Genomic DNA, 26,271 nt, shown 5'->3' with positions numbered 1-26,271 from the left:
AAAGAGCCCCCACTCAGGTGCTGACGGTCGCTGTCAGAGTCTGAACATTTTGCTACAAAACGGGGGTCTTACCCCCCTGACTTCTCTCTGCCACTGCAAACATAGTGGACACAGCCAGGTGGAGGTGAGAGCCAGCTCTCTTTGGATCACTTTACACACCTGATGCACACCCGAGACCACTACTCACCCCAGTTCAGGGTACCGTGCCGTGATGTAGTTATAGCATCTTCCCAGGATGACTTCCTGCAGGTTCCTAGTGGTCCCTCTGTCCTTCCACTTCAGCATTTGGGGGCTGAGCTCTCGCTCCCCGTGAGTCAGGACGGAGGCCAGCACCACGGCGAGGACGAGGGCGGCCAGCAGGACCGCGATCCCCACCAGAAGGACGGTGCGCTGCCGCGTCCGGGCAGAGCCCTGCTGGAAAGGCATCGTGCCAGGGCTCGGTGAGGAGCGGCACCAACTGCTCTCCCAGCGCGAAGGGAAAACAGCTTTCTGGGCTGCCACCCGCGCCGCCCCCCCGGCTCGGCCCCGCCAGCGGGAGGCCGGGCTGACCCCCGCCCGCCCCGGGGTCACCGGCCACCGCCATCCCGGCTGCGCGGCCTGGGGGGGCGCTGAGCCGGGAGCGGGGGGGCGCTGGGCTGGGCTGGGCTGGGCCGGGCTGGGCCGGGCTGGGCTGGGGGCCCTTCCACCGGCTCCTTCCCGGCAGGCTCGGGCCGGCTCCGTCCTTTTTAAAGCCGAACAGTGGCTTGTCGGGGCTGGACGCAGGACGGTGACAGCCTCGCTATTGCAAGCCTCCGTTTCCCACTTTGCTGTGCTTAAACTTTGCAAAGTTAAACTTTGCAAAGCTGCCAGCGGTAACTCACACAACCGAATTACTTGCGAAACTCCTAAAGCCACTGTTCAAGTAAGGAACTCATTGCAGAAGCACGCTCTGGCTAATGTGTGAGTACAAACTGGGCCCAGATAACCCCAGTCTGTTTTCTATAGATCGATTTGTTTCTAAACCGTAGGTGTCAAGTCCTACTTACCAAAGGAAATTATCAGCTTTGCAGTAGTCCCAAAAATACAGCTCATCAGCACACAATGGGGTATTTTCTTTCCCTTGCCAGGTAGGCTCGGATTAGTTGTCACATGAATTTCTAAGACTGGTGTGTACATTGCGGGTGTTTGAGTCTGGGTGAGATCATCTAACGAAGCATTAAGTGTTCCCAGCAAGAGGGAAGCCAGTTCCTTATTGTCCTCTCCAAACAGGGTGATTCTGCTTCCTTAGTCAAAAAACTAACATGAAATAATACTCCAGCCTCAAAAGCTAATCATCAATCAAAAGCAATGTCAGAATAATCTTAACCATAAATTATTAATAAATTGTTAAGAATTGCTTACCAAGCATCTGCCTTGAATGCGAGAAAGGGCATTTGCAGCCCATCTTGGTTAGGACTAGGCAGTTCAGAAAGACCTGAGAAACGCTGCGCTCTGACCAAAGCTTTCACCGGGAAGCAGTGAGTTAAGCACATCATCTGAATTTTTCTGAACCTGTTGTCTGAGAAATGATGCAAATGTTGGCAGGGTTTTACTCAGAAATGAAGCCTCAGTTGTGGAGTGGCATACCAGGCTGTTAGCCCGGTGGTGGTGAGGCGGTTGGACTAGATGACGGTTGTAGGTCCCTCGCAGCTGAAATTCTCTATTCTCTATCTCTTCCTAACAGTATCAGACCTTCATAAGGGAGATAACGGTGTTCTCTCTTCATGACACTGCTTGTGTCTCCTCCATGGTCCCCGTGGCAGCTTCTGCAGAAAGCACAGGCAGCTCTGTAGGAGACAGTTCAGTAAGAACTAGCTCAAAAAGGAGTTTTTTTTCCCCATACTCCTTCAGTTACCATCCTGGTTTTGCCTTGGCAGGCTGGGATGATTGTTCTTTATTTGTTCCTTGTTTTCATCAACCTGTAAATAAGGATGCAAGGTTTTTGCAGCTGAACTTTCTAATCCTTTATGGTACGCAAGAGAGATTATTCAACGTGGTTTATTTTTCCCTTAGTGTTTGTTTGCATGTGTTTTCAACTTGCTGCTCTTTAGTTTCATTAACTAAGTGAACACCATGTTGCAAAAAAACAACTACCTATCCTAAGCAGTTTATGCAGTAAACCTGCAAACTCTGCTTGCTCTGGGTGTTGAAGATACATGTCTTCAGTGAGTCTAAGAGTCACTTGCAGAGTGGAACAATGGAATAGTTACTTAAAGAGTTTACAGTTTTTTTAAAAAAATATTTTTCAGTAACCTGATACGTGAACTTTTCCTTCTGTTCAGATATGACATCAATTCATCAAGAATAAATACATAAGGTGAGTGCATACTCAGTGGCTCTGGAAGGTTGCTGATTTTGTAACACCTCGAACTACGTAAGGAATGTCAAAGACAAGTAAATGTCAAGCCTCATTTCAGCAAGTCGTGGCAGCCTGATCAGGATGAAAAAATAGGACGAGCAGAGTTGAGGGGGCAGCAAAAAAGGCAGTAAAAGCACATATTCCCAGTGTTTCAGAAGGTGGAAATTTCTTTCCTGGTATGAATGTGAGCATGAACTCACTCCTTGCAAATGTTCTGGCCCCAAGAGTTTTTCCAGGAGAGGTGTAAGATGATAATGGTGCCTTAGTGAAGAAGGGATGAAACAGTATTCCCTGAACAGGATGGTGGGAGGGGAGCATAGATGAGAAAGTGAAATGAGGAAGGATGAAGGGAGGTGAAAATCAGTGTGTTTTGCAAGGGTCTTGCACCCCCTTAGGTCTGTGGAGCAAGCTGGATTTCACTTCTTTCCTAAGCAGTTTTCCCAAACAGAGGACCATAAGCTGACTTTACTTTATTCCACAGGAATTCAGTACCTTCAACAGCACACTAAGGAAATGCAAACGTAGGGTTTCCCCTGAGATTGCAGTGAAGTGCTCATGGGTCTGTATCCTTCTTGAACTGGTTTGCTAGTGGTTATTTTGCCTTCTATAAGGAAAATTACAGTTTTTAAAAGCACCGTGTCTCATAAACTGATAGCCAGCTTTTGGAGCCCTCTGAGCTATGTGAATTTGCAAGACAGGAAATCTAAACTAATCTCGGTCTTATCAAGATGTGTCCACTCTTCTGCCATCATTTACACTAGATCTTTGGATGGGGTGATTATAAAGTGGATGTGAGAGACCAGAAGATAGAAATACTTTGGGCATGTAATTGCCAGCCTCTGCTTTGATACCAGGTATTGCAGCATGGGACTTCTATAAGAATGGAGCTGTACTGTGTATAATTTACCAGCCTGCATGGGTACTGCTGTAAGCATTGTAAGAGAAAAGCAGCTACCTCGCACTACTACCTGCAAGTTGTGCAGATGCTGTTTTGAGACAGCAAAGGATAACAGATCACCCCCCAGCCATTCCAAAGGCCAGATCACTCAAAAGTTTGATTTATCCTTTTTTTTTTCTACTCACCGCCAAATGTAGATAGTTCTGGCACCGACAACATGGCTGAGTACACAAAGAATCCTTCATGGCAGAAATAGCTAGTCAAAGGTGGTATGCAGCAGGTGGGACTGAACCTGTCCAAAAGAAGCGACCTGCAAATGTAGGTATGTTGTGCATCTTTTCAGTGCTTCTAGGAATCTCTGGAAATGTTTCTTCCCCTGAGTAAAATGTTTGTTAGAAATATTTTATGATGTGTGTGGTTTCCCTGTGTTTTGGTCATTCCTGTGTGGCCAGCCCTCTGGTAGAAAAGGAAACAACGTCCCTGCTTTTAATGGAAGCCAGCTCAGCTACACTAGCAGTGAAGTTGTCCGTATAGTAGAAAAAAGGCTGCCTCAAATGCTACATGATTTAGGAGTCATGAAGGCTCATTTTATTGTAATGTCTAGATTACAATACCACCACAGTGCCGCTAATCACTCACAGTCTTGTGGACCCCTGTAATTACTGGCTGCCACTTCTCAGCAGAACTTACCAAGGAGAGAATTTGAACTGAAAAGAGCAGAAGCTGCTATAATAATTAAAGAAATTATGTCTTTCTTGGCTTTTGTTGCAATAGCAGCAACTCCCGTCTTCTCATTGCTTCCCACTTTCACAGGGTAAATGCTGTCATAACATTTACGGAAGGTTTGAGATGAACACTGGAAATAAAATGACAAATGGGTTGGGATAAGAAAACCAGCTAGTACGAAGTGACAGCTGTAAAAAGCTGTATGCCATCCAACCACACACACCAGCTCCTGAGAAAAATGCATTTGTAACTCAGTGTCTGGGCATCCCATTCAGCTCTCCTTTCTTTCAACTCCTCTGCCTGCAACAACATTGAGCTTTCCTGGAGAGCTGCACCCTGGGCCAAGTGCGTGAGTGCTTGCAGGGTGTAGGACAGTTATTTAACCTGTAGGTTGCTCTGTGTTCTCCTGGTGGCAGCCCCCAGTGCACCCACCCTGGAGCTACAGGTGACAGCTGTAAAAAGCTGCATGCCATCCAACCACACCCACACAGAGACCGACAGACAACGGTGCCTTAACTATGAGCCTGCACTGGTGGCCATCTAAAGGACATGAAAAATGTCCCATTTGTGTCTTCTGCAATGCCATAGCCACTGCTGGGGCCGTGTTATGCTCCTGTTTACCAGAAGAGCTGTCTGGAGATGATCTGAGTACCAGCATTCCCTTCCCAATACCAAATATTATTTTTTTTTCTCAGCTGGTTGCTGTTGCCCAGTTGTTTTCTTCAGCATGGTGGTATCGTCTTGCTCACTTTATTGTTACTTGACACAAATTTCTACTCTGATTGCATTTTCTTCTCCTGTAAATACTTTAAGTTTATTTCTGATGGCAAAATGCTTCATTTTATGTTAAAGTCTGAGTATCAGATTTTAAGGAAGGTTAATCTCCTCAGAATAGGACAGTGTGGTTCCCACCCACGGACATAACAAGGACATCAGTTCTGCAGCCCGGTCCATGAGATTTTGGTTGAAATTGGTGAATTAATTCACAAGTTTTTGGGAGGGAAAAGGCTGATGGAGGAAGGACAAGCAAACCAAGTGATTGGGTAGGCCTCCTTTCAGTTGTAAACCAGGCCCGGGATAAATTATCTTCCTGCTCATAAGGGTGCAAATGATTCTGCAACAGCAACAAAGCAAAGTGCTGTCTTGTGGTCAATAACTGTCATCACTTACTGCAGCTCCAATATAGAAACTAGCTGATTAACTAGGTAATTGGCTTTCAGACATTTGTCAGGTAATCTGATATTGTAATGTTTCATCATCTTTTTAATTTTTTTTTATATATCTTCAGCATTTTCTCAATTCTTTGAAAGGATATTAGATGCTTTTCTCTCTCTGCCTTGTTCTGTACAGAAGCTGTTTGAAAGTTCATAAGCCTTTCCTGATTTTCCTGTGCAGTTTGTACATAGAGGACAGGGCTCTGCTGACATAAATCAAGAACACTTGCCCTGCATCAAGTTGTGTGGCGAGTGCAGAGATGGACATCGCTTCCTCTGAGCAACTAAAGCTGAGGTTTTGGTGCATTTGCCTTACAACTTTGGACTATTACATTAAATCGCTGTCTCCTTTGAATGGTGATTTCATTTGTACCTGAACTATGTGTAAGTAGCTCACTGAAGCAATCGCTAATGTAGATGTGAAACTGACTGCTGAGTTTAAAGATGCATGTATCTGCATTTTCACCATTTTATTTCAGACATTTGCAGCTTTTCAAAGCTATAAGATTTCAGTCCTGAATTCTTCTAATTATCACGAAAAATTGTAGAGAAATTAGTTTTGCAGCAGTCCTCAAAAGTAAAAATGCTTGCTGTGTGTTATGTGTGAGCATGTGCATTGATTAATTGTTACCAAATTTTGTGTAAGGAGGTGCCCCTGAACTAATTTGTTGGAAAAATTGGTAATGTCTTAATTGCTATATGCCTCTGAGTTACTAATGGATGCTTCTGAACTTTTTAATACAACCATGTTTAACCACCCAGGACTTTTCAGTCCAAATGCAAACACCATTACATCTTAGGCATCCTTATGTTTAAGAATTATAGGATAGAAAGTGGTGTGAAATTGCTTTCTCAAGCCCTGATACCTATATTCCTCATGAAAGTGACTTGGCGCTCTGTGGGTGTTCTGAGTATGTCCACTTTTATATTATCTTTGCTGTGAAGATGGTTATCATGATCAGTATTACCCTTCCCTAGGAAGGAGGAGAGGGATGCAGATGGACCATTGCCATTACCTGCTGCTGTACACATTACCATGTGGGTAGGAGACATACCACGTCTCCTCACTGTTGCCGCTGTATCTAGCTGCAGATGCATGCACGTTGCTCCATGCTGGTAGCATGTTTTGGGGTTAACTTGCAGCGTGTAAGCTTGAAACTGCAGAGTCATCTGGGCTGCTTCAAGCACAGGTCCTCCCCCGAGTGCTGCAGGCGAGAGCATGGCCACCTGGCAGCTGGGCAACGGGCTCAAGCTGCCAGACCCTAAGCGTGGGAAATTATCCTGGAAAACGGCACCCGCAAGTCATTATTTGCAGTTTGCCCGCTACAGGCTGCTGGGGCTTTCCATCTCTTTCATCTCTATCACTTGTAAGCAGCCTGTTTTTCCACATGGAAGTTATTCATTTTGTTTCATGTGCTGCTGAGGGGTTTAGGTGGGGAAATGAGAGTGCTAGATCAGCCCGTGCTGACAAGCACAATGCCTGTCTCCTCTCAATAACGCAGCCTGCTCTCTCGACCGGAATGTACTATTTTTTTCCTATGCATTCTCACACATGAAGGGAGTGTGGGAAGACCAAATGTCACCACTGTCCCTTGTAGCTTTGTTGGTGACCTTTTTGTTACCCTACACGCACTCCCGGCTATAAAGGCTGTGGCTGCTTCTCAGCCTCAAGGCTTGTGCAGGATGCTGAGGGTTAAGGAAAGAAAGAAAAAACAATGCAGACAAAATCTTACAAAAATTATAGCGTTTTTGTTCTTTTGTGTAAATACTGTGAAGAAGCATGCATACGAAGGGCTTAACGCTGGACTGTGTCCCGAGGCTGATGCGCTAGGTTGAACTGTAGAGCCAGAAAGAGCCAGCACAGCAGCACATGACAAAGCGACATTAAAATGAAGTGCCTTCATTCAAGACAAAACCTTCCTGTACTTCAGCTGCTTGCACAGGCTCACCCGTCTCCCTCCCCCACCCATTTTGCCTCCTGTCTCGCAGACACATTATTTGTGCACTGCTGAAGGGCAGGGTCGGTATGCCTTAAGGCCGCCAGCGCAAAGCTATTTCTTTGCTGTGTGAGTCACTGGGCAGACTGGTCCATCTGTCCGTCACCTGTCAGATCGGCCATCGGGAATAAGCTTAGGCGGGTACAGGGCAGCGCCCAGCAGACCTGCTGGGGTTGCTCAGGGAGATCCCCCCTCCACACTCTGAGCTGCTCCTGGCATCTTCTGCAGCTCTCTGCCTCTGCCCCACTCTTACAGTTCGCCTTTGTCCGTGCAAAATCGACTTCCCAGGATGGATCACCCCAACGGTCTGGTGCTGGGCCGTCTTTCAGTGCAGCAGAGCGGTGGTGTTACACTGTGTTTCACTAGGGATGAGCTGATCAGGTAGTAGTTTTCTCACAACCCGTGGAGTGTTAGTAGATGTTCATCAGCAGGACGGGGAATTTTATGATCAGAACAATTAGTCAGGAATCACTGCTTAGGAAATGTTGAAAAATGGTCTTATGAAGGAAAACAGATACAGACCTGTAGATGCACTCAGTTTGGTGTGACGGAAACATTTGTGACTGAAGGACTATGGCTTTTCAAGGGACTGGTAGGTGTGACCCCAGGGGACACTGAACATCAAAGGAGCCCAAGACAGCATGTTAATTCAAGGACAATCCCCTCAAAGCGCAAACGTGGTCCATCCTGATGGGCAGGAAGGGGAAGCTGTGGCAGGAGGCCAGCTTGACCAAATCAGGAATTCCTGATGGAGCTTAAATGTTGGAAGAAAGTGTAGGGTGAGATCAGAAGCAGGGATGGACTGTCTGGAAGTCATGTAGAAGCATTGCCCAGACTGTTAAGCTAGGTGATAAAACTCATCTGCAGGCCCACAAAGGAGCTCAGAGAGACAATGGAAGGGTGGGAAAACTGAACAGAACCGTGCCTGGCTTCTCCCAGGCCCATAGCAGGGGCCATCTGCCCATCAAAGGCCCATGTGCACAAGCCCAGAGGAGCACAGGGGCACAAAGGCAGGCAAGAACCCAAATTTAAGGACTCCTGAGGAACAAACACCTTGTCTGCATTCCCCTAGGGCTGTCCCAGCGAAGCTTTAGTCCCAGCATCCAGACGCAACACATCACCATAAGCATTGAGAGCAGCTCTCTGGAACACCTTTTGGACTAGGGGGACTGCTGCCTAGGAATTGTGTATATTGTGGGATGCAGGGGGAAAGCAATTCATGATCACTTATTATAGGATGTTTAGGATGGGAAGCAAAGGTGGAACAGGAGAGGAGTTTAGGTAGTTTGGGAGGGACAAGAGTGGTAAAATAAAGGGGCAAGGAAATAAAGAGGGAACTGCATGTAGCTGGCTGGTCAGTTCACTTGGCTGGCCGTACCCTGTGCCTGACCAGGGCAAGCTGCCCTGTCTTCTTCTTTAACTCCTTTCCAGCTCTTCCCTGGTCCATAGCTCTCCATTCTGTGTGTGCATAGGTGTGTAGAGGGGTGTGAGTGCAGCAGCAGGTCAGACCATGGGCTGGAGGGTCAGTGTGTCCCTGGTGTCAGTGGCTGGAGTAAGTGCAGGTGTGTGAGCGAGTCTGTGAGTGCTAGTGGAGATCAAGCTGGAAGAGCTGGTGAGCAGGTGATACGACTTGGGAGCAAGGGGGTGAGTGGGTCTCTAAGGGTCAGCTCTGACAGAGAGCACCTGGGTGTCTTTAAAAAGAGTACCGGGTGGGGAGGTAGCTGTGGGAGTTTTGGCTGGTTCTGTGTGTATGACAGACATGTAGGGAAGGAATTAAGAAAGCCAGATCTGAATTGAAGTTAAAACTTGTGAGGTGTGGAAGGGCACCAAGAATGGCTTCCACCGGCACATCCACAGCAGGACAAACACCAAGGAAAATGTGGATCTTCTGCTTGATGGGGTAAGTGACCTAGTCCCAAAGGACACTGAAAAAGCAGAGGTGACTCAAAGCCATGACTTACTTTTCATTGGCAAGGTCTGTTCTCAGGCCTCTCAGGGTCCTTGTGCCTACAGTGCCCAGTAGGAGTTTTGGGGAGAAAATTACTACCCATAGCAGAGAAAGATTGAGTTATGGACCATTTAAGCATGCTTGTTGAACACAAGTGCCTGTGTCCAGGTGAGATGTGTCTGAGGGTAGTAAGGACGAGCTGACTCACATCACTGCTGAGCTACTCTTGTCTTTGAGAGGTCCCTTCCAGCCTATATGATTCTCTGAAGGTACAATTTTGTGATGATGATCTGCAGGATGCAGACAAATCTCCATGCTTTCTAGTGAATAACTAGTGGAACTAAGCTTTAACAGGCAGGTCTCCAAAGATATTGGGAGTTAGGGAATTGAAGGCTGATGGAAAGCTAGCTAATTTTTCCTTGAGGACAATAGCTGAAATCAATTATGTGCGAGAGCAAATCTCCAGGTAGCTGAAGGCTGACTGAATGCAACATGATGTGGAATATTATTTGTGCTACCTAAATTAGAATTTTAAATGTCCTTGATAAAATGTATTAGTCATCAGATTTTAAAATAAACACACCCAGTATGACTGACTGCTAACATTCTATGAACAGCTAAAGATGTCATAAAAAATAAAGCTGTTTTTCCAGTTACACATCAGTGTTATGAAATAAACTAGGGACAGCATGACAGGTCCTTCCTGCCATGAAAAGAAAAAATATTTAGCAGTTGTTGTTCTTGCAAAACTCACAGTACCATTGAACAACGTAGGTTGAAAGGGACTTCTGCAGGTTATCTGGTCCCACCACTTGCTCAAATCATGGCTAACTTCAAGGTTAAATTAGGTTGTTCAGGTCATTCTCCAGTGGAGTTTTGAAAACCTCCATGGATGGAGATTCCAGAACCTCTCTGGGCAGCCATGCTTATGGTGATTTTTTTTTAAAGTTTAATCGGAATTTCACTCGCTGCACTTTGTGACTACTGCCCCTAGTCTTTTCACTGTGTATCCCTGAAAAAGAGTATGGCTCCATCTTCTCTACAATACCCTCTAGACAGCAGAAGAAACTAGCCTTTCTGGATAACTTTATGTATCTTCTTTTGGAAGATTTGTTGCTATAGCATACAGCAGTGTCACATGGAGAGCTGTGAGATGTTCAGGCTTTTACAATGTTTCTGACACCCATCCACCAGTCATTTTGAAAAGATTTTAAGAAATACTTCCTCTTATATGAGGGTTTTTTTGAAGAAATAAATGAGATTAAGGGAAGTTGTGGTAAAGAGTTATAGCATGGCTGTGTCAGGATCAATTCCTATGCTGGCTTTTTCCCAAAATTATTTCCATTAGGGATTTAGTAAAGCAGAAAGAGTTGTGGACTCTTCAGATCCTTTGAGTCCTAGAATACAGTCTCTGTTTTACCCTATTCTGTCCTTTCAAATGTCCTTACTTTTAAATGGGAGATCACAATTGGAGAAATAAAGGAAGCAGTGGTTTTTTTCCTCAGATCAAACATTGTGGTTTAGTATGGAGGAGAAGTCTTTTTATCAGTAAGTGCAAAATTTTCCTGATCTGTAAATGACCTTTCCAAACCTTTCTGATTGCCTGGATAGGTAAGGTTTATTTGTCTTTGTATGGATAATTACTCCTGTTTGCCTATTTTCCTGTGAAGTCCTTCTTTAGAGTAATGATTCAAGGATGTTTTGAAAGGCTTTTTTAGTTGCATATATATTTTAATTTTTCCACAAACCATTCCCATCAGGGAACTCCTATCAAACACTGCCTAGCTCCAATCTTTTACACGTTATTGTTTCACAGTAGGCTACAGTAGGAGACAGCATAAGGGATGAGAGCTTTTCAAGGCCCACAACAGAGTTTATGATCCCTAAATTAGTGGCCTGCTTCTTCCGTTAGTGTTGTGCTCTGCTGAAATAGCACTGGGACGACCAGATTTTAAGCTTCTTGTTTCTAGGATGTGATTTATGAACAGTCAGATTATTTCGGTAGGATCAAGTATCCAGTGAGATCCACTGACAAGAATACAGATGTACCCTGAGCTTTCTCTGAAGTCGTAATATCTGTCCTTAACTGTAAGGCAGTCAAAACTGCAGGGAGGTGCATTTAATGCTCCTGCCCAGGGAAGTGATGTTTGAGAACAGCTATTCCTTAATCATTCTCCACGCAAACATGCACAGTCTAGGTTCCTCTCCCGTTGTCTGTCTGGTTAGCACTTGCTTCTCGGCTTGTTGCTGTGTGAGCTTGCTCGTAGCCAGCTGGAGCCCTGACAGCGCTGACTGAGACAGGGTAACGGACACGAATGACTGATTTTTTTTTTTTCTCTTTGTTTATTGCAAACAAAAATCCCAAAGGGTCCAAAACATTCTCCCTCTTTGGACCAAGCTTCTTCCTCCCATCTCTGTGCTTGTTTCCCTTGCTGGCTCTCCTTGAGTGTCGGGCCATCTGCTCATTCTCCTTTCCTTGGAGAGCCTGGCACTGGCACAGTTGCTTCTGAAGCTTTGCTGTTGCTTGAAGAATTTCTTGCTGTCACCAGTGCTGCTTTTTGCATTTTGCAGTTCCTAATTTCTTTCTCAGCCAAAGTGGTGAGCTTGTAGCAAAACAAAGTCACAGCTGGAGTTTGTGCATTGATTTTTCTCATGGAACAAGGCAACATGCTGAGAGATCCCCTACATACAAACTCACTGCTGGTGAGGAAGGAGGTGGAGTGGGGACACAAGCTGTGGAGTAGCTCCAGAACAGTTTGAAGGAACAGGTTGCTTCATTCTTCTGTATTGCCTTCGCTATTTTTTTTATGCTTTTCTAGTTAGACATGTCAGAAAATGATGTCCTAGACAAATTTTAAAAAACATATTCAAGGGTATAGTATTTAAAGCACTGGTCTGCAGAGTGGGAGACCCATGTTTAATGAATCATGTGTTCAACATAAATCCGGCTATGAAGAAAATATTTGTTACTCGGGACATCTTTAATTTATACAAAAGAGAACAGCTGCAACTGAAGAGTTTACAAGTGAATAGACATACCAAAGCTATAACCTAGCAGCGAGGGATCTTAACCATGATTTCTGATGAGGCGCATCTACTTTGTGCAAAACGTTTTTCAAAGTTTAGTTGTTTTAGTGCAGAGGAAAAGCAAATGAAGTAACCTCACCAGCTTTCATGAAATCAAGTGCTTGTTTTCCACCCAGCACTAATTATCATGCTGCTCACACATTCTGTGAAGGGAAATACCCAGCAGGCTCCCATCCCACTGAAGCAGCCATGGAAACAAAGTTGATATAGAAGTATGCTCTACAAGTCCAGGAGTGTGTAAATAGCAAAATTTCTCCTGAAAGAACTATATGGAGCAGATATGCCACTTGAAAAGGATTCATGTGATGGTTCAAAGGTCAAAACCAAGGAAGCACGAAAAAAATCTTTCCTGGTTGCCAACTATGTAAAATATGCTTTTGTATACATGTGTATAAATTTTTGTCCAGGATTTGATGCTGTGGCTTCCAAGTTTGATTGTGCTCACTGTCCTTAACTTCTTTTCACATGATATATGCCATATACTTGTCATCGCTCCTTTTTCATATTATTCTAGCAGCTCTTTTTTTAATTTAACCCCATGCTAATGGGCAGCGGTGTCAGAAAGTTCAGGGTGAAAGCCCAGAGCATTCATTCTGCTTTGTGGAAATACCGACTCTGCATTTTCTGGTACCTTGTATTAAAACAAAGGGAAAAGTAAGAATGAAGCACACCGCAGGCCAGCATGTCCTAAAGTTGGGGTTTGATATGGCAAGACTGAAATGTCCATGGAATAGTTATTTCTACTCATTTGCTTTTTTGCTTACTGCTCTTCAAAATGGCATGGCGTGACCTAGGAGCTTTTCCACACCTGTACCTTGATTTAGTGTGACATATAGAATACCTGTTATTTTCTTAGCACTGCTCTCTTTATGTTACCTGCTGCAAATGGGGAAAACAAAAAAAAAAAATCTTCCTGCAGCTTGGTGATCCAGCATTTGCCAATTTTTGACCTATAATTCTGGTTTCTTCCTACATTCCTTTTTACTTACTTATCCAAGCACTCATATACACCAGACCATATTGGGTGTAATCACTAAGAGGTGCCCAGGCAAACACAGTTACTGAATTTAAAAATACCATGTCTTTGTTAATATTGTAACTATGGTATAACTTGAGTTACTCCAGGTACAGTTAGGAAGATCGCCTCTGCCTGCTCATTGGGAACTTAACTCTTACTGCTTACATAGCACGGAGGTATTTCTCGTCAAATGGCCACAAATAAGACTACTCTACTTCGCTGCCTGCTACTGAAAGGAAACACGGATTATAATTTCCTCCTTCATTTTCCTTCTATAAAGCTTCCAACATCATAATTTTCTGCTCACATATTCTGCTAAAAATATAAAGCAATTTGTCTGAACTGAGATCAGGTTCACCTTTGCTGCAGTGGCAGGGAGGAGAGGAGGAGGCAGGTGAAGAGGTGGGTGCTCAGGCACAGGGTGAGGGTAAATGCGTGCCATGCTCCCGGGATCCAGATTCCTGTGCCCCTCTCCCTGCCAGCCGGCACTGGAACCGCGCTGCTGCAGTAAGGGAGTGGGGGGTCTCCTCCGAGCTTGCCTTCATAATTTGCAGGAAACTGTAGGAAATCCCACACCTGCAGGTTATAAGCAAATTCTGGCAGATTCTATTTTCCACCTCTTAAATAAAATGGCAGGTAAATTTAGACTGGGCAGAAGCTGGAATTGGGAAAAACCTGAAAATCAGGTAATCATTTGTAAAGTGCTTGAGCCACCCTAACATTTGGCTAAATTAAGACACTGTGCCTGCCCATACTGAGCTATTTTAAACCGAACTTCCTGGCTCTGCTAAAAGGACCCTTCTTCCACTTTACACTCTCTATTGCTGAAACACAATACATCAGAGCTTCTACTACTTCTAGCTAATCCAGTTGAAAAGAAAACTACCAGAGGAGTTAGCTTTCCTTGAACAATAAGTATTATGCGGCTTCTTGAGGTTTCAGATCAAGTTTCACTACATTTAAGATTGCTGATCGGAAACACAGTCATGACAGCTGAATATCACATCAAGGCCAATATGACAAAAATAAACACCAGCGGTATAAAAAGGGCAGAGAGGTGAACAAGTTGTCCTTGATTTATTCTCACAGCTTCTCACTCCAGAGCACTTGAGAGTTTGTATTTAGAAGTAGTCAGAGTACAGAGTAGTATGAGCAGATGTATATGTGTGCATGCACACACATGCTGAAAAAAGTAATTACTCTAAATGAGAGTTGGGCTTTTGTCGGAGACAGTAACTAGAACACATGCAGCATTTAAAAAAAAAAAAAAAAAAAGTAGATGAGATTTCATTCCTATATAGAAATAAATATAGAGCGTGACCTAACTGACTTCTTAAATGGTCCACAAAATGGGACGAGACTACCTTAGCAGCAGTAGCTTCCGCAGGTCTGCCTGCAGAAATGCAGAGCACCTTGTAATGCTCCTGTACATCACGTTGTCGCTTGCCACAAGTGGCTGGATAGTAACAGGTCTACACAGGATTGTGCCACCTAACTGGGTTCAAATGAAGTGATATGCATAATGTTTTCATATGAAACATTCTCCCCCTTGAATTCAGGTCTGGAGACAGCTGGTTTTGCAGTACTGCTAGTACAACTGTGAATGACTGAAACATTTTGTATCTATGTTGAAGGAACCTGCTGAACATTATTCAGGATTACATCATGGCTCAGGAAACGTGTTAGGAGAGTGGACAGCGAGGTGGATCGAGAACTGGCTGAATGGCAGAGCTCAGAGGGTTGTGGTCAACGGCGCAGAGTCCAGCTGGAGGCCTGTAGCTCGAGCAATGTTCCCCAGGGTCAGTACTGGGTCCGGTCCTGTTCAACGTATCCATCAGTGACCTGGGTGACGGGACAGAGCGTACCCTCAGCAAGTTTGCTGGCGACACAAACCTGGGAGCAGTGGCTGACACACCAGGAGGCTGCGCTGCCGTTCAGCGAGACCTGGATGGGCTGGAGAGCTGGGTGGAGGGGGTCCTAGTGGAGATCCACAAAGGCCAGCGTAAGGTCCTGCACCAAGGGAGGAGTAACCCCATGCACCAGTACAGCCTGGGGCTGACCTGCTGGGAGGCAGCTCTGCAGAGAAGGACCTGGGAGTGCTGGTGGGCAGCAAGTTGCCCATGAGCCAGCAGTGTGCCCTGGTGGCCAGGAAGGCCAGTGGGATCCTGGGGTGCATTAGGAGGAGCGTGGCCAGCAGGTGCAGGGAGGTGATCCTGCCCCGCTGCTCTGCCCTGGGGAGGCCGCACCTGCAGTGCTGTGTCCAGCGCTGGGCTCCCCAGTTCAAGAGAGAGACAGGGAACTACTGGAGAGGGTCCAGCAGAGGGCTATGAAGGTGATGAGGGGACCGGAGCATCCCCCTTGTGAGGAAAGGCTGAGAGAGCTGGGCCTGTTTAGCCAGAAGAGCAGCCAGAGGGGATCTTACCAACGTCTACAGATGTTTCAAGGGCAAGTGTCAAGAGGCTGGGGCCAGGCTCTTTTCAGCAGCGCCCAGTGACAGGACAAGGGGCAGCAGGCACAAACCGTAACACAAGAAGTTCCATTAGAACGTGAGGAGAAACTTCTTTACTTTGAGGGTGACAGAGCACAGAGACAGGCTGCCCAGAGAGGCTGTGGAGTCTCCTTCTCTGGAGACATTCAAAACCCACCTGGATGGGATTCTGTGCAACCTGCTCCAGGAGAACCTGCTTTATCAGGGAGTTGGACTGGATGATCTCTAGAAGTCCCTCCCAACCCTGACCGTTCTGTGATTACCAGGCTTGAACAAGTTTATGGAAAATGGCAGATGCCTTTTGGACATTATGGTTTCTCGAAATTTGTCTTAGCTGTTACGTAAGACAACAGACATTCTACTCAAAGCATTTAACGAGTGTTCAAGACAAAGCACAGGCATACCTACCTAATTCTCACCACATTTGTGTAAAATACATGTGCAACTAGCACTATTCACACCCTTTGTAGATGTAAAAATCAAAAAGAGATCTAAGGGATTATCTTGCACAACTTTTTTTTTTTGGTCTCTCTCTCTCCTTCTGGGAATAACAAATGACCTTATTGTTTCTTGCTCTGCTGACACTTCTTCTGCCCCTCTGCTTTCAAGATGCCAGTCACACTGTTCTTCTGCACAGATTAAAAACATTAGATTAAATGCACAACAAATGATCCACACTGTTTGAAATTTACTGCCTTTAAGATCTTAGGAAGTCTATGCATCTAAAACTTTGCCTTCTTTGTTTTCCCAGCTTTATTGGTTGGTGAGCTAAAAATCTTTACAGATCTTTCTGAGCTTTTCCAGGAAGTCTGAGACACTTTATTCAAAAGATATTGGAAAATGGATTTGCTACCAAGTTGAAGTAATGGGAAAAGACAAGAACATTAGAAATAAGAAAACACTGCAAGAGGGTCCTGAGCGTATTCTTGATATAAGATTATGCAGTAAATAACCTCAAATATTTGAATCTTATCTATTCTACTTTGTATTTTACTTTTTGTTTGTGGGTTTTTTTTTTCAAAATAGAATTATTTAGAACTTCCTATAGTCTGTTTGGTACCATATGTAATGTCCAGCACTGACTGTGCTGCTGGACTGGATTGCATCCAGAGGCTGCAAAGCTTTCACAGGCTGGAAAGCTGAAGTTGGCCAGCTAGGATGCTTGGCTTCTGGATGGAAGCTGCCTAAGAGGCACGTGGCTTGTTGTGTATTATGCTATTCTTTGAATCTCACACACACTATAATATACAGGTCAGCGGGTAGGACAACACTAGACCAAACAATGGCTTAGACACCTATCTGTGAGCCTTACATGCACTGTCTCTACTGCCTGTGCTCCAGAATGTGTCACTACGTGATCTGCTGTGGACAACTAGAACACTGAGCAAAATTGCTTGAGTTTAGTTATCTGAGCTGTGTCTGTGTCACAAATAGATACCTCTATTCTGGCAGCTGCTGTTAAGGACAACAAAAATGAGATGTTGAAGGAACTAAAGGACTAGTGTTTCAGCATAGGTAGGGAACAATTTTGAGGCATATTAGAGTGCAGATCTTCAAAGGTCTGTGACTTCTGATTTCAGTACTTTTGCAAGTGTCTGAAACGGACAGAAAAATCCTTCAGGCTGGAGCCTAAACCCAGCTGTGACACAGGAAAATGCAACTATGTGTGTAATAAAGGGATTTGCAATAAAACTAAATTGAAGACTGTTACAGGAATGGAAGCCAGACAAATAAGCAACAACAACACATTTTAGATATTTTATCTTTCAAACATACAACGTGATACAGTTGTACCAGGGACTGAAAGGATGTAAACCTTTGGAGTCCTAAATCAGATGCACTGAGATAACAGGAACATCCTATCCCAGCTTCCTGACAACTAGCTGATACAAACAAATAAATAATACAGAAGCTAACAGAGAATGTGCAATGAAATTCTACTTAAAGTTGTTTTCTAGAAGAACTACTACATTTTCCCAAAGATTTTTGTGTCGTCTTGGTAGCTGGATGCCCTGGTGCTTTAGAGGAGCATCTAGCTGGAACACTTTGGTAATTCACAAAAGTAATTCAAGAGATATTAGAGATAGCAGTTGCTCTCTCAATACATTCTGAAGCATGCTTAGTTCACTGCAAGCAGACAGATGTCTGACTTGGCAGGTTTTTGTCTGAATTTGATAGGCCCTAAATCACATTGTGATGATCAACCATCATATTATGGTGGAAAACCTGAGGAACCTTCTAGACCTTGTATTCCTGACTATTGGCTGTCCAGTGGCCAGGAAACAGCCAGCTGAGGAACAGTCATGTGGATGATGAAGCAATCGATGTGTGGTAAAATAGTGTATGTGAGTATGCAGGCCAGAATCTCGATGTATGATATTTTCAGGTAAGTTTGGCCCAAGTATTGGACCACTTATGAAAATGAGTTTCATTTTTCCACTGTCTCACCTATTCTGCCTTGTTCCAAGTGAGCAATCTAAGCTCCCTGCCATCTGTATTCATATTTCCTCGTGCCAAAACACAATAATAAGTTAGTTTCCAAGGCCAAATGATAGGACTTTTTTTACAAAAAAGTGAGCTGTGTAGAGATATATGACAGGCATAGTTTCACTTTTCTTTCTGAAATAAGTGTTCAGGAAGTATTCTCAGTTTAATTATGGAGAATAAGATAAGTGGAAATAGCAATGGATTTCTAGTCAAGAAAAGGAAACTAAGTAGAACAATTTTTGATACTAAAAGTAGTTTCTATCTAGATAAAAGTATGCAGGGGTTTAATAGGCAGGTTTCTCAGTCCCAGAAGTTGGGCGAAATTGCAGATAGAAACTAGTTGAAGCCAAATTTATAGTCAGCTAAGACAGAGTATGGATTCAGTTGATTAACTTAGTACACTAAACAAATCTGAACAAAAAGCCTACAAAAGAAACAAACATGAGCCTGTTCCATCTGCCTCCTCCGTCTGTAGATATAGCTCCTCTTTGTGCTGCTGGTGCAGATCTGAGGAAAAGAAAACAAACAGGATTTTCACAGCACAGAGCTGAGTTTGGATTCTTTTAAATATCAGGGGGTTGTTGCCAAGGGTGAAGTTTGCAGTCCAAGTGCTAAGCTAGAAGTTTCATTACAAGAGCTTGCCACCAGATTCCTTTTGGCTGTCATGATGTTATAAACAGGGTATCTGTTCAAAACCTTCAAAACCCTGGAAGCACTCCGTTCTACTTTAATACCTAAGCTTCCTTGTCTCTCCACGTCCATTTACTGTCTCTGGCCTTATGCTTGAGATTGTATAGAGCATTTCTAGACAGCAGTGGTCCTAGAGTTCTATATATATTTTTAGAGCACTTGATACAACGCTATCAAGATCCACTTCTAAGTCTCCCGGACACTGCAATAATGCAAGTAATGAATACCACTGCTAACAGGTTGCATCTGGCTGCCCTTCTGCTTACGTTTATAAGTCATCTCTGCCATCTAGTGGGCATTTTTTTACATGCAAGTTTTTTTCAAACCGTGTGTCAGCAAGCCCGTTCAAATTTTGGCTCATGTCACGTGCCGGTCTGAGACCGGAGCGCGGCTCTGTTTGTATTCTCGGGAACAGAATTAAGACTCAAAACGAAGTCAAGAGCCAAGGAACTTTATTTGCCCAACAATAAATCTGCGAATGCAAAGGGGAAGAGAGAGAGAGAGAGAGAAAGGAGGAAAAAAGGAAAGAAGGGAAGAGTTCAAGGCAATAGCTACCACCCCGGAGCAGCGGCACCCTGATGGTCCGATTTGTTTCCCAGTCCGGTGGGGGAACGTTCCGTCCCATGTTACTTGGTTCTGGTTTTTTTATAGAGTTGTTACAAGCTGTTCTGCTTAACCACACCTTCCACCCGGCAATGGTGTATATGCCCAACACTCCTCAGGGTCCCCCAGGCACCCTGACCCCCCTGACCCCAAGTCTGGGCACACGCACAGGGGTTTGGTTGGGTTGTGCAGGATCAGCCTCCCCCGTTGCTCCATGGCATCCGTCGGTTTACTCCTTTAACAATGTATAGATCAATCTCTGCGGTGGCAGTGGTGTTACCCTCCTGCCTTAAATCCCTTCTGTGCCAGTGGTGTTATCTTCCTGCCTTAACAATGTATAGATCATTCCCTGTGGGGATGGCATGAGTTTCCTGCCATAGTAATGTTGAGAGAACACATCTGCTGTGGCAATGGTGGGTCTCAGCAGCGCAGTCTCTTACACCCAGTCAGAAGGGGTATCTTGAAATTTAATCTAGGGCCCAATATGCTTTTAAAAATTATAAAATTAAATTATAGCCTTGTGAACTTACAGTAGCTTTTTAATCCATAGTGGATAGCTAGGTCCCTGTATGTATGTGGTGGAAAGAAAGCACTCAGGAAAAGTACTTAGTTTCAGGCTGGTTATAATTCAATAATGCATCGTTTTCATTGAATCAAATCTGTAGTGCAGTCTAGCTAAAAAATAGGTCATCCCTGAAAGTTAATATTTTTTATGTCATTAATTTACTTTGATTCATTTTATTAAAGTAGGAAAAATAAATGGGATTGAAACCAGAAAGTGAACATAGAGTGATGGCCTTGTATTAGTGATACTAAAACAGAAAGCTAGAGGATGTTAGTCCCCAGAGGAGGAAGAGCCTAGGGTGGGAGCTCAGCAGGTGTGAAGGCTGCGGATGTATCTTGACCCTAGACCAGATGTCCTCAAACTACGGCCCGCGGGCTGGATACGGCCCCCTAGGGTCCTCAAACCGGCCCCCGTTATTTACAGACTCCCCCGCCCCCCGCCGGGGGTTGGGGAGGAACAAAGCAGCCGCAGATGACTGCCTGCCACTGCATCTGCGCCGGCCTCCACGGCCCCCGCGCACCCGCCGGGTCTGGGCTGGAACCAGCGCCTCGTCCTCGACCTGCCCCCGCCAGGGGGCGCCTCTCGGCCCAAACCGCGCCGCCTCCTCCCTCCCCCCTCCTCCTCCTCTGCGGTGCGCGGCGGGCGAGAGGCGCGGGCATCTCCTCTGCCGGGCAGGCTCAGCCGGCAGCCTCTGCACTGCGAGGCCCAGCCAGCTCGGGCGAGTCGCCAGAGCCCCGGCGCGGCAAAGTCCCTTCAGTCCCTTCTGGCCACCCTGTCCGGACTGCGCGGCCGCGCTGAGGAGGGGGGCGGCTGCCCCGTCTCTCCCTCCCTCCCTCCCTCCCTCCAGCTCCCGGGCAGGACAAGCAAGCCAGCACCAGCGGGAAGCGCGCACACCATCATGTCAAAAAAAAAAAGAAAAATTGACTCCGAGTGCGGGGTGTTCCAAGAAAAGTGGACTTCTGATTATTTTTTCACGGAGTACAAAGAAAGAGCTGTTTATCTGATATGCCAGAATTCAGTGTCTGTGTTCAAGGAATACAATTTGCGTCAACACTACGAAACTCAACATAAAGGTAAATATGATTCTTTGGTCGGACAAGTGAGAAAAGTTAAAATATTAAGACTGAAACATGGATTGACAACTCAGCAAAATACTTTTGTGAAGCAAAAGCAGCTCGATATATCATCACTTCAAGCAAGCTATCAAGTTGCCAAGCTCATAGCATGCACTGGCAGAGCATTCATAGAGGGAGAATTTGTTAAAGAATGCCTTCTTTCTGTGGCCAAAGAAATGTATCCAGAGAAGGCGGATTTATTTAGTACAGTGAGTCTTTCAGGACCTACAATTACACTAAGGATTGGAGAAATGGGGGAAAATTTGAATCTGCAGTTGCAAAACTCCCCCCAAAAACTTTGCTATTTCTCATTGGCACTCAACGAAAACAATGATGTTTGTGATTCTGCACAACTTCTAATTTTCATTTGTGGGACAAATGATTCTTTTGAAGTCACAGAGGAGCTTGCTGCACTGAAAAGCATCAAAGGAGAGGATCTCTATGAGAAAGTTTGCCAAACTATGAACGATTTGGAGCTTGACTGGGATAAACTATTCAGTGTGACAACTGATGGTGCTCCTAGCTTGGTGGGGTCCATGAAAGGAGTGGTTGCACGCATTAACAAAGAGATGGACAAATGCAACCATTCTCATCCAATAGCCATACACTGCATCATCCACCAACAAGCGCTGTGTTGTAAATCTGAAGATTTAGATCTTCAGATCTACAGAAAAAATCGGGATTTATACACCCCTGTATAAAAACTGAAGCTGTACTCTGTCATGAAAATTATGGTTTCTTGTGTTAACTTCATTAGAGCTCATGCACTAAACCACAGTTTCAGGAATTTCTGTCTGTTTGGGGGAGCTAAATGTTGCCGATGAAGATATTCTGTACCACACAGAAGTCCATTGGCTGAGTCGAGGGAGAGTTTTGAAATGATTTTATGAATTACTTCCACAGGTTTATGATTCTGTGCTTTCTAAAACCAAAGAAGTACCAGAGCTCAGAGATGCAGAATGGAAATGGCACCTTGCGTTTCTGACAGAGGTAACAGAGCTACTCAACAATTTCAATGTCCAACTTCGAGGAAAGGGGAAGCTCATCTGTGATATGTATTCACATGTGAAAGCATTTCAAGTCAAATTACACCTCCTCATTAACCAAGTAAAGGAGGAAAACTTCTGCCATCTCCCCACAACTCAAAACCTGTGTGCAGAAAAACCAGCAGTTGCATTCCCAAACAAAACATGTGTGGATGTACTAGAAATGTTGCAAAAGGAGTTTCAAATCAGATTTAAAGAGCTTCGTCTCCATGAACAGGACATACAGCTTTTCCAGAACCCATTTTCTGTTGACATTGAAACTGTTGATCTGATTTACCAAATGGAATTGGCCAAACTACAGACTTGTGACTCGCTCAAAGATGCATTCAAATCAAGCAGCCTTACTAATTTCTGTGCATCTCTCCCCTCAGAGACATATTATAATCTCAGGAACCATGCACTCAAAATTGCAACCATCTTTGGCAGCACCTATGTCTGTGAGCAGACTTTTTGCTGAATGAAACATCTGAAATCTCCAATCAGATCCAGACTAACCGATGAACACTTGCATCACTTGCTATGACTATCAGTGACAAATAGAGAACCTAACATTGACCATCTCATTAGCCAAAAGCAGGCCCATAGTTCACATTGAAATATTTGGTTTTGTTAATTACAATTGTTCTTCATTTTAATTATTGCATTCTTTTTTCCTGTTTTTTGTGCATTACTACAAATAAAGTATGTGCAGTGTGCATAGGAATTCGTTCACTTTTTTCGAAACTATAGTCCAGCCCCCGACAGTGTCTGAGGGACAGTGAACTAGCCCCCTGTTTAAAAAGTTTGAGGACCCCTGCTCTATACCATTTTATGTACACAGACCAGGTTTGGGGGGGGGTTATTCTGCAGCAAGTTGCAGTGCTGAGCAGAAGCCAGGGCAGGAAGCGATTATGGCTAAAGAGCCGATGCTGATTGAAAGTGTGTGATGCTGCAGAGGAAATGTAGCACCGTAGAACCTCAGCTAGTTTGGGAACAGATTTCAAAACGAGGGCACATTAAGATGTAAACAGTCAATAGGACCAGGGCCCACCTTTCTCCTAACAATCAGGTCATTAGCAGTAGGAGTGTGCAGAATGATTTCCATGATTAAACTGCAAGTGCAAAATGCATGAAAGTGCGTGTTCATCAACGCTGAGTGGAAACAGCCTTGCTTTTTGCCATGTTTCTTCTCCTGCTTGTTCTAATTCATCCTGGATACAAGAGTCAGGCGTAAGGGCAGCTTATGTCTAGCAAGTGCAAAGAGGCCTTTGAAAAGGCTTAAGATTCTTCTGTGTAACTATACTGGGGAAGCATTGCTCTCTGGAATTGTGCTTCTGATTTTCAAGACTGCTTCCCTGAAAAGTCATCAGCTCGCATTCAATTAAAATTGCCAGGATCTGAGTGGAAAGTGTCTCTGATGAGAAATGGAACAGAATTCAAATATTTGGTAGAGTTAGCTATTGTTATAATGTAAGTGATGATTGTTATATTGGTGAAGGGGACAGCTTCCTTTTTATCTAGAGCTTAACATCTGGTGTAGTTTATAGTATCCATTAAGTAATTTTGAGTTTTATGCTCTAACTCCTGATTTCCACCATTTTTTAGAAGTCCAGACAGTGTAGAAAGGAGTAAGAAAGACAAACTCCAACCTGGGAGCCCTTGCCTTTTTTTTTTTGTTTTTTTTTTTTTTGTTGTTGTTGTTGTGTAGGGGGTTTTTTTTTGGTTTTTTTTTTTTTTTTTTTGATAAGGTGTGTGTGATGCTCTACAATCACATTGTGTATGTCAGCAGTTTTGCTTTTCTGCAAAGTTCATGTGCCGGCAGAATTTCTCATAGCCGAAAGGGAATTGCCAGGCTACCCTACTGCTAATGCCATGCTTCAACACACAGATGTACCCAGGGCAATGCCCTTCATCACACTGGGCCATCACCCTGAAGGCCATCACACCTTCAGACCTAACCCTCAGGCTTAAGCCTAGCTCTTAACCCGAGGTTAAGCAGCTGAGCATTATTTATGAAAACGCTGAAGTTTCCCTGCACTTTTCCATGCACCATCTGAGCCATAGTAACTTATTAAAGTGAGAAGGTTCTAGAATGACAAAGATTCTACTACAGCACCAAGAAAGGCTTAATCAGCGAAGATAATCTAGACATAAGGATGTTTAGGTAAATTGCAAAAGCCAGTGATCCATCATTTTCCCCCTGCACTTCTGGTACATACTTTTCTCTGTTTGCACCTGTCTGTACGCCCATAACATCTACACATCTTGTCTTCCATGTCCAAAAGGAAAGCTCGTCTTTCTCGCAGTGGCTTGGGCCCCTCATATGACAGGTACAGGACTTTGTTGCAGGGATGAAGTTGGAATGTAATACAGCCAATCATTATTACAGAGAAGATTAAAATCAGCCCATGTTCAAAGTAATTTCTTCCTTGCCCCAAAATAGATGAGTCAAAAAATTCCCCAGGTATGTCCTTCTCTTGATGGAAGAAAGCTCAGTGCCGTGGATACCAAGAAACAAACCAGGTTTTAAATCCCAGCTTCTCTGAGATATTGATGTATTTCTGAGAAGCAGCCCTGCAACTCTTGAAAATTAGAGGACAGCACAAAACAGTTAGAGTTTATGAACAGTAAATACAAAGACACATTGTTGATTAGATTGCTCTGAAGAATTATGTGAAAGGGGAGCTCGAATGGGCCTGTGTGATTTAGGATTCCTTTGTAAATAATTTCTACTGTGGCTACCTAGCTGCTGTGAAAGGACTGTTAGCTTTGTACAGGGTTATTTTTGCCTTGATGCTCTAGAAATAGGTAAGCATGATGCTGTTTCATGAAGAGCCATTAAAGAGGAGCATTTGAGCTGGGTAATAACTGTCTATTCATTCGTGCAACAGGGAACGCAGTTTTATACACAGGATTTTGATAATAGAGCCAGAGGTTAAAAGTGAACTTTCTCTAAGGCTATGGCAATTGGCACTTCACCAGCAAGAAGGTGTTCATGTAGATGCCATGGGTGTTTATAGATGTGAAGGAAGCTTGTTGGTTTTTGCCTAGAGCTCCATTCTATGTGAAGGCATTGCTGTAGACATCTGGGGGTGGGCCTGTGAGGTGGGAGCAGAACTTGTACTCAGTTTCTATAAATAGAACAGAATTTGCAAGGAAGATAAAAAGTGAATATTGTCCTTGTTGTTTGTGATACACAGCTGTGCTCAAAAGGCCCAACTAGGGAGTGGTCCAGATTATCCTGAATAAAACATGGACTGTGCTGCTTGTCTTCCTAACAGTCACTGTCCTTGCTGTGCTTATAGCAGTGATTAATAGTAATAACTAATCATTAATAATTCATCATAGTTAATAGGTAGTACAATGATAGGCTATCACAGTAACCTCACCTAAAGTAGGGCTTATGCTCAGGGAAAGGTTGTACTATCAATGAAAAGAAATTTGCATATTCAAGGTTAACAGTGTAAAGAAAGACAATTATAAAATCAACTTGATTTGCAGGTGCACACAGTCAGCACCATCTGTTACTGGTAAACACGTAACCAGCGGGTGAAAGGAGGCATAAATCAAAACGATGATACCGTAAAAGCTGAAAAACTGGTTGTCCACCCCTTGTCCTAAGGGCCTCCTCTAGGTACCGTGATACTTCCCAAGACCTGCACCAGGTAGCCCAGCTTTTGTGGTGCCTTTCATCTGGCTACGAGGGCAGTGTGAGAACTACCAAAAAATTCCTTCCTGGCACCTTCCCCGGTGGAGCTATGCATGGGGTGTGCCTTGGAACAGTTTGTCTGCAGCTGTGTACAAAAGTCAGCAGTTCCCCATCTCAGCCCAAAAAGCAGTTTACCCAAATTTGGGGTGCCTTTCATGTGGCTACCAGAGCAGTGTGAGAACTACCAACAGAATTCCTTCCTGGCACCTTCCCCGGTGGAGTTGTGCATGGGGTGTACCTTGGAACAGTTTGTCTCCGGACAAGTCCAAAAGTCATCGGTTCCCCATCTCAGCCCAGAAAGCAGGTAGAACAATTTTTGAAGTG

At 44.4% G+C, this 26,271-nt stretch overlaps 2 protein-coding genes across 6 annotated transcripts in view; one reads left to right on the top strand and one right to left on the bottom strand.

The window, feature by feature from the left end:
* LOC308070811 (ADP-ribosyl cyclase/cyclic ADP-ribose hydrolase 1-like) overlaps window positions 1-427 on the bottom strand; it is a 32,253-nt gene extending 31,826 nt beyond the window's left edge. For both annotated transcript variants that reach the window (XM_080405375.1, XM_080405376.1), the window contains exon 1: window positions 188-427. In XM_080405375.1, coding sequence (XP_080261501.1) covers window positions 188-426 — 239 coding nt within the window. In that variant the 5' untranslated portion in view covers window position 427. The remainder of the gene's footprint in view (window positions 1-187) is intronic.
* A 72-nt stretch (window positions 428-499) lies between these two features.
* Window positions 500-24,562, top strand: LOC308070818 (general transcription factor II-I repeat domain-containing protein 2A-like). Of its 4 annotated transcripts, none has more exons than XM_080405400.1 (4): window positions 500-939; window positions 2,301-2,335; window positions 3,473-3,597; window positions 5,397-24,562. In XM_080405400.1, the coding sequence occupies exon 4, from the start codon at window positions 20,997-20,999 to the stop codon at window positions 21,912-21,914; it is 918 nt and encodes a 305-aa protein (XP_080261526.1). In that variant the 5' UTR covers window positions 500-939; window positions 2,301-2,335; window positions 3,473-3,597; window positions 5,397-20,996; the 3' UTR covers window positions 21,915-24,562. The 4 variants fall into 4 exon arrangements, with proteins under 4 accessions (XP_080261526.1, XP_080261524.1, XP_080261525.1 ...); XM_080405398.1 differs by having other exon boundaries at window positions 5,352-24,562; XM_080405399.1 differs by having other exon boundaries at window positions 500-901; window positions 1,008-3,597; window positions 5,352-24,562.
* The last annotated feature ends 1,709 nt before the right edge of the window (window positions 24,563-26,271 follow it).

This window comes from Falco punctatus (genome assembly GCF_963210335.1).
Source record: "Falco punctatus genome assembly, chromosome: 1".
In the NCBI taxonomy this organism is placed as follows: Eukaryota; Metazoa; Chordata; class Aves; order Falconiformes; family Falconidae; genus Falco; species Falco punctatus.
Note: the sequence above shows the minus strand (reverse complement) of the source record. Positions and strands in the feature narration are given on the sequence as shown.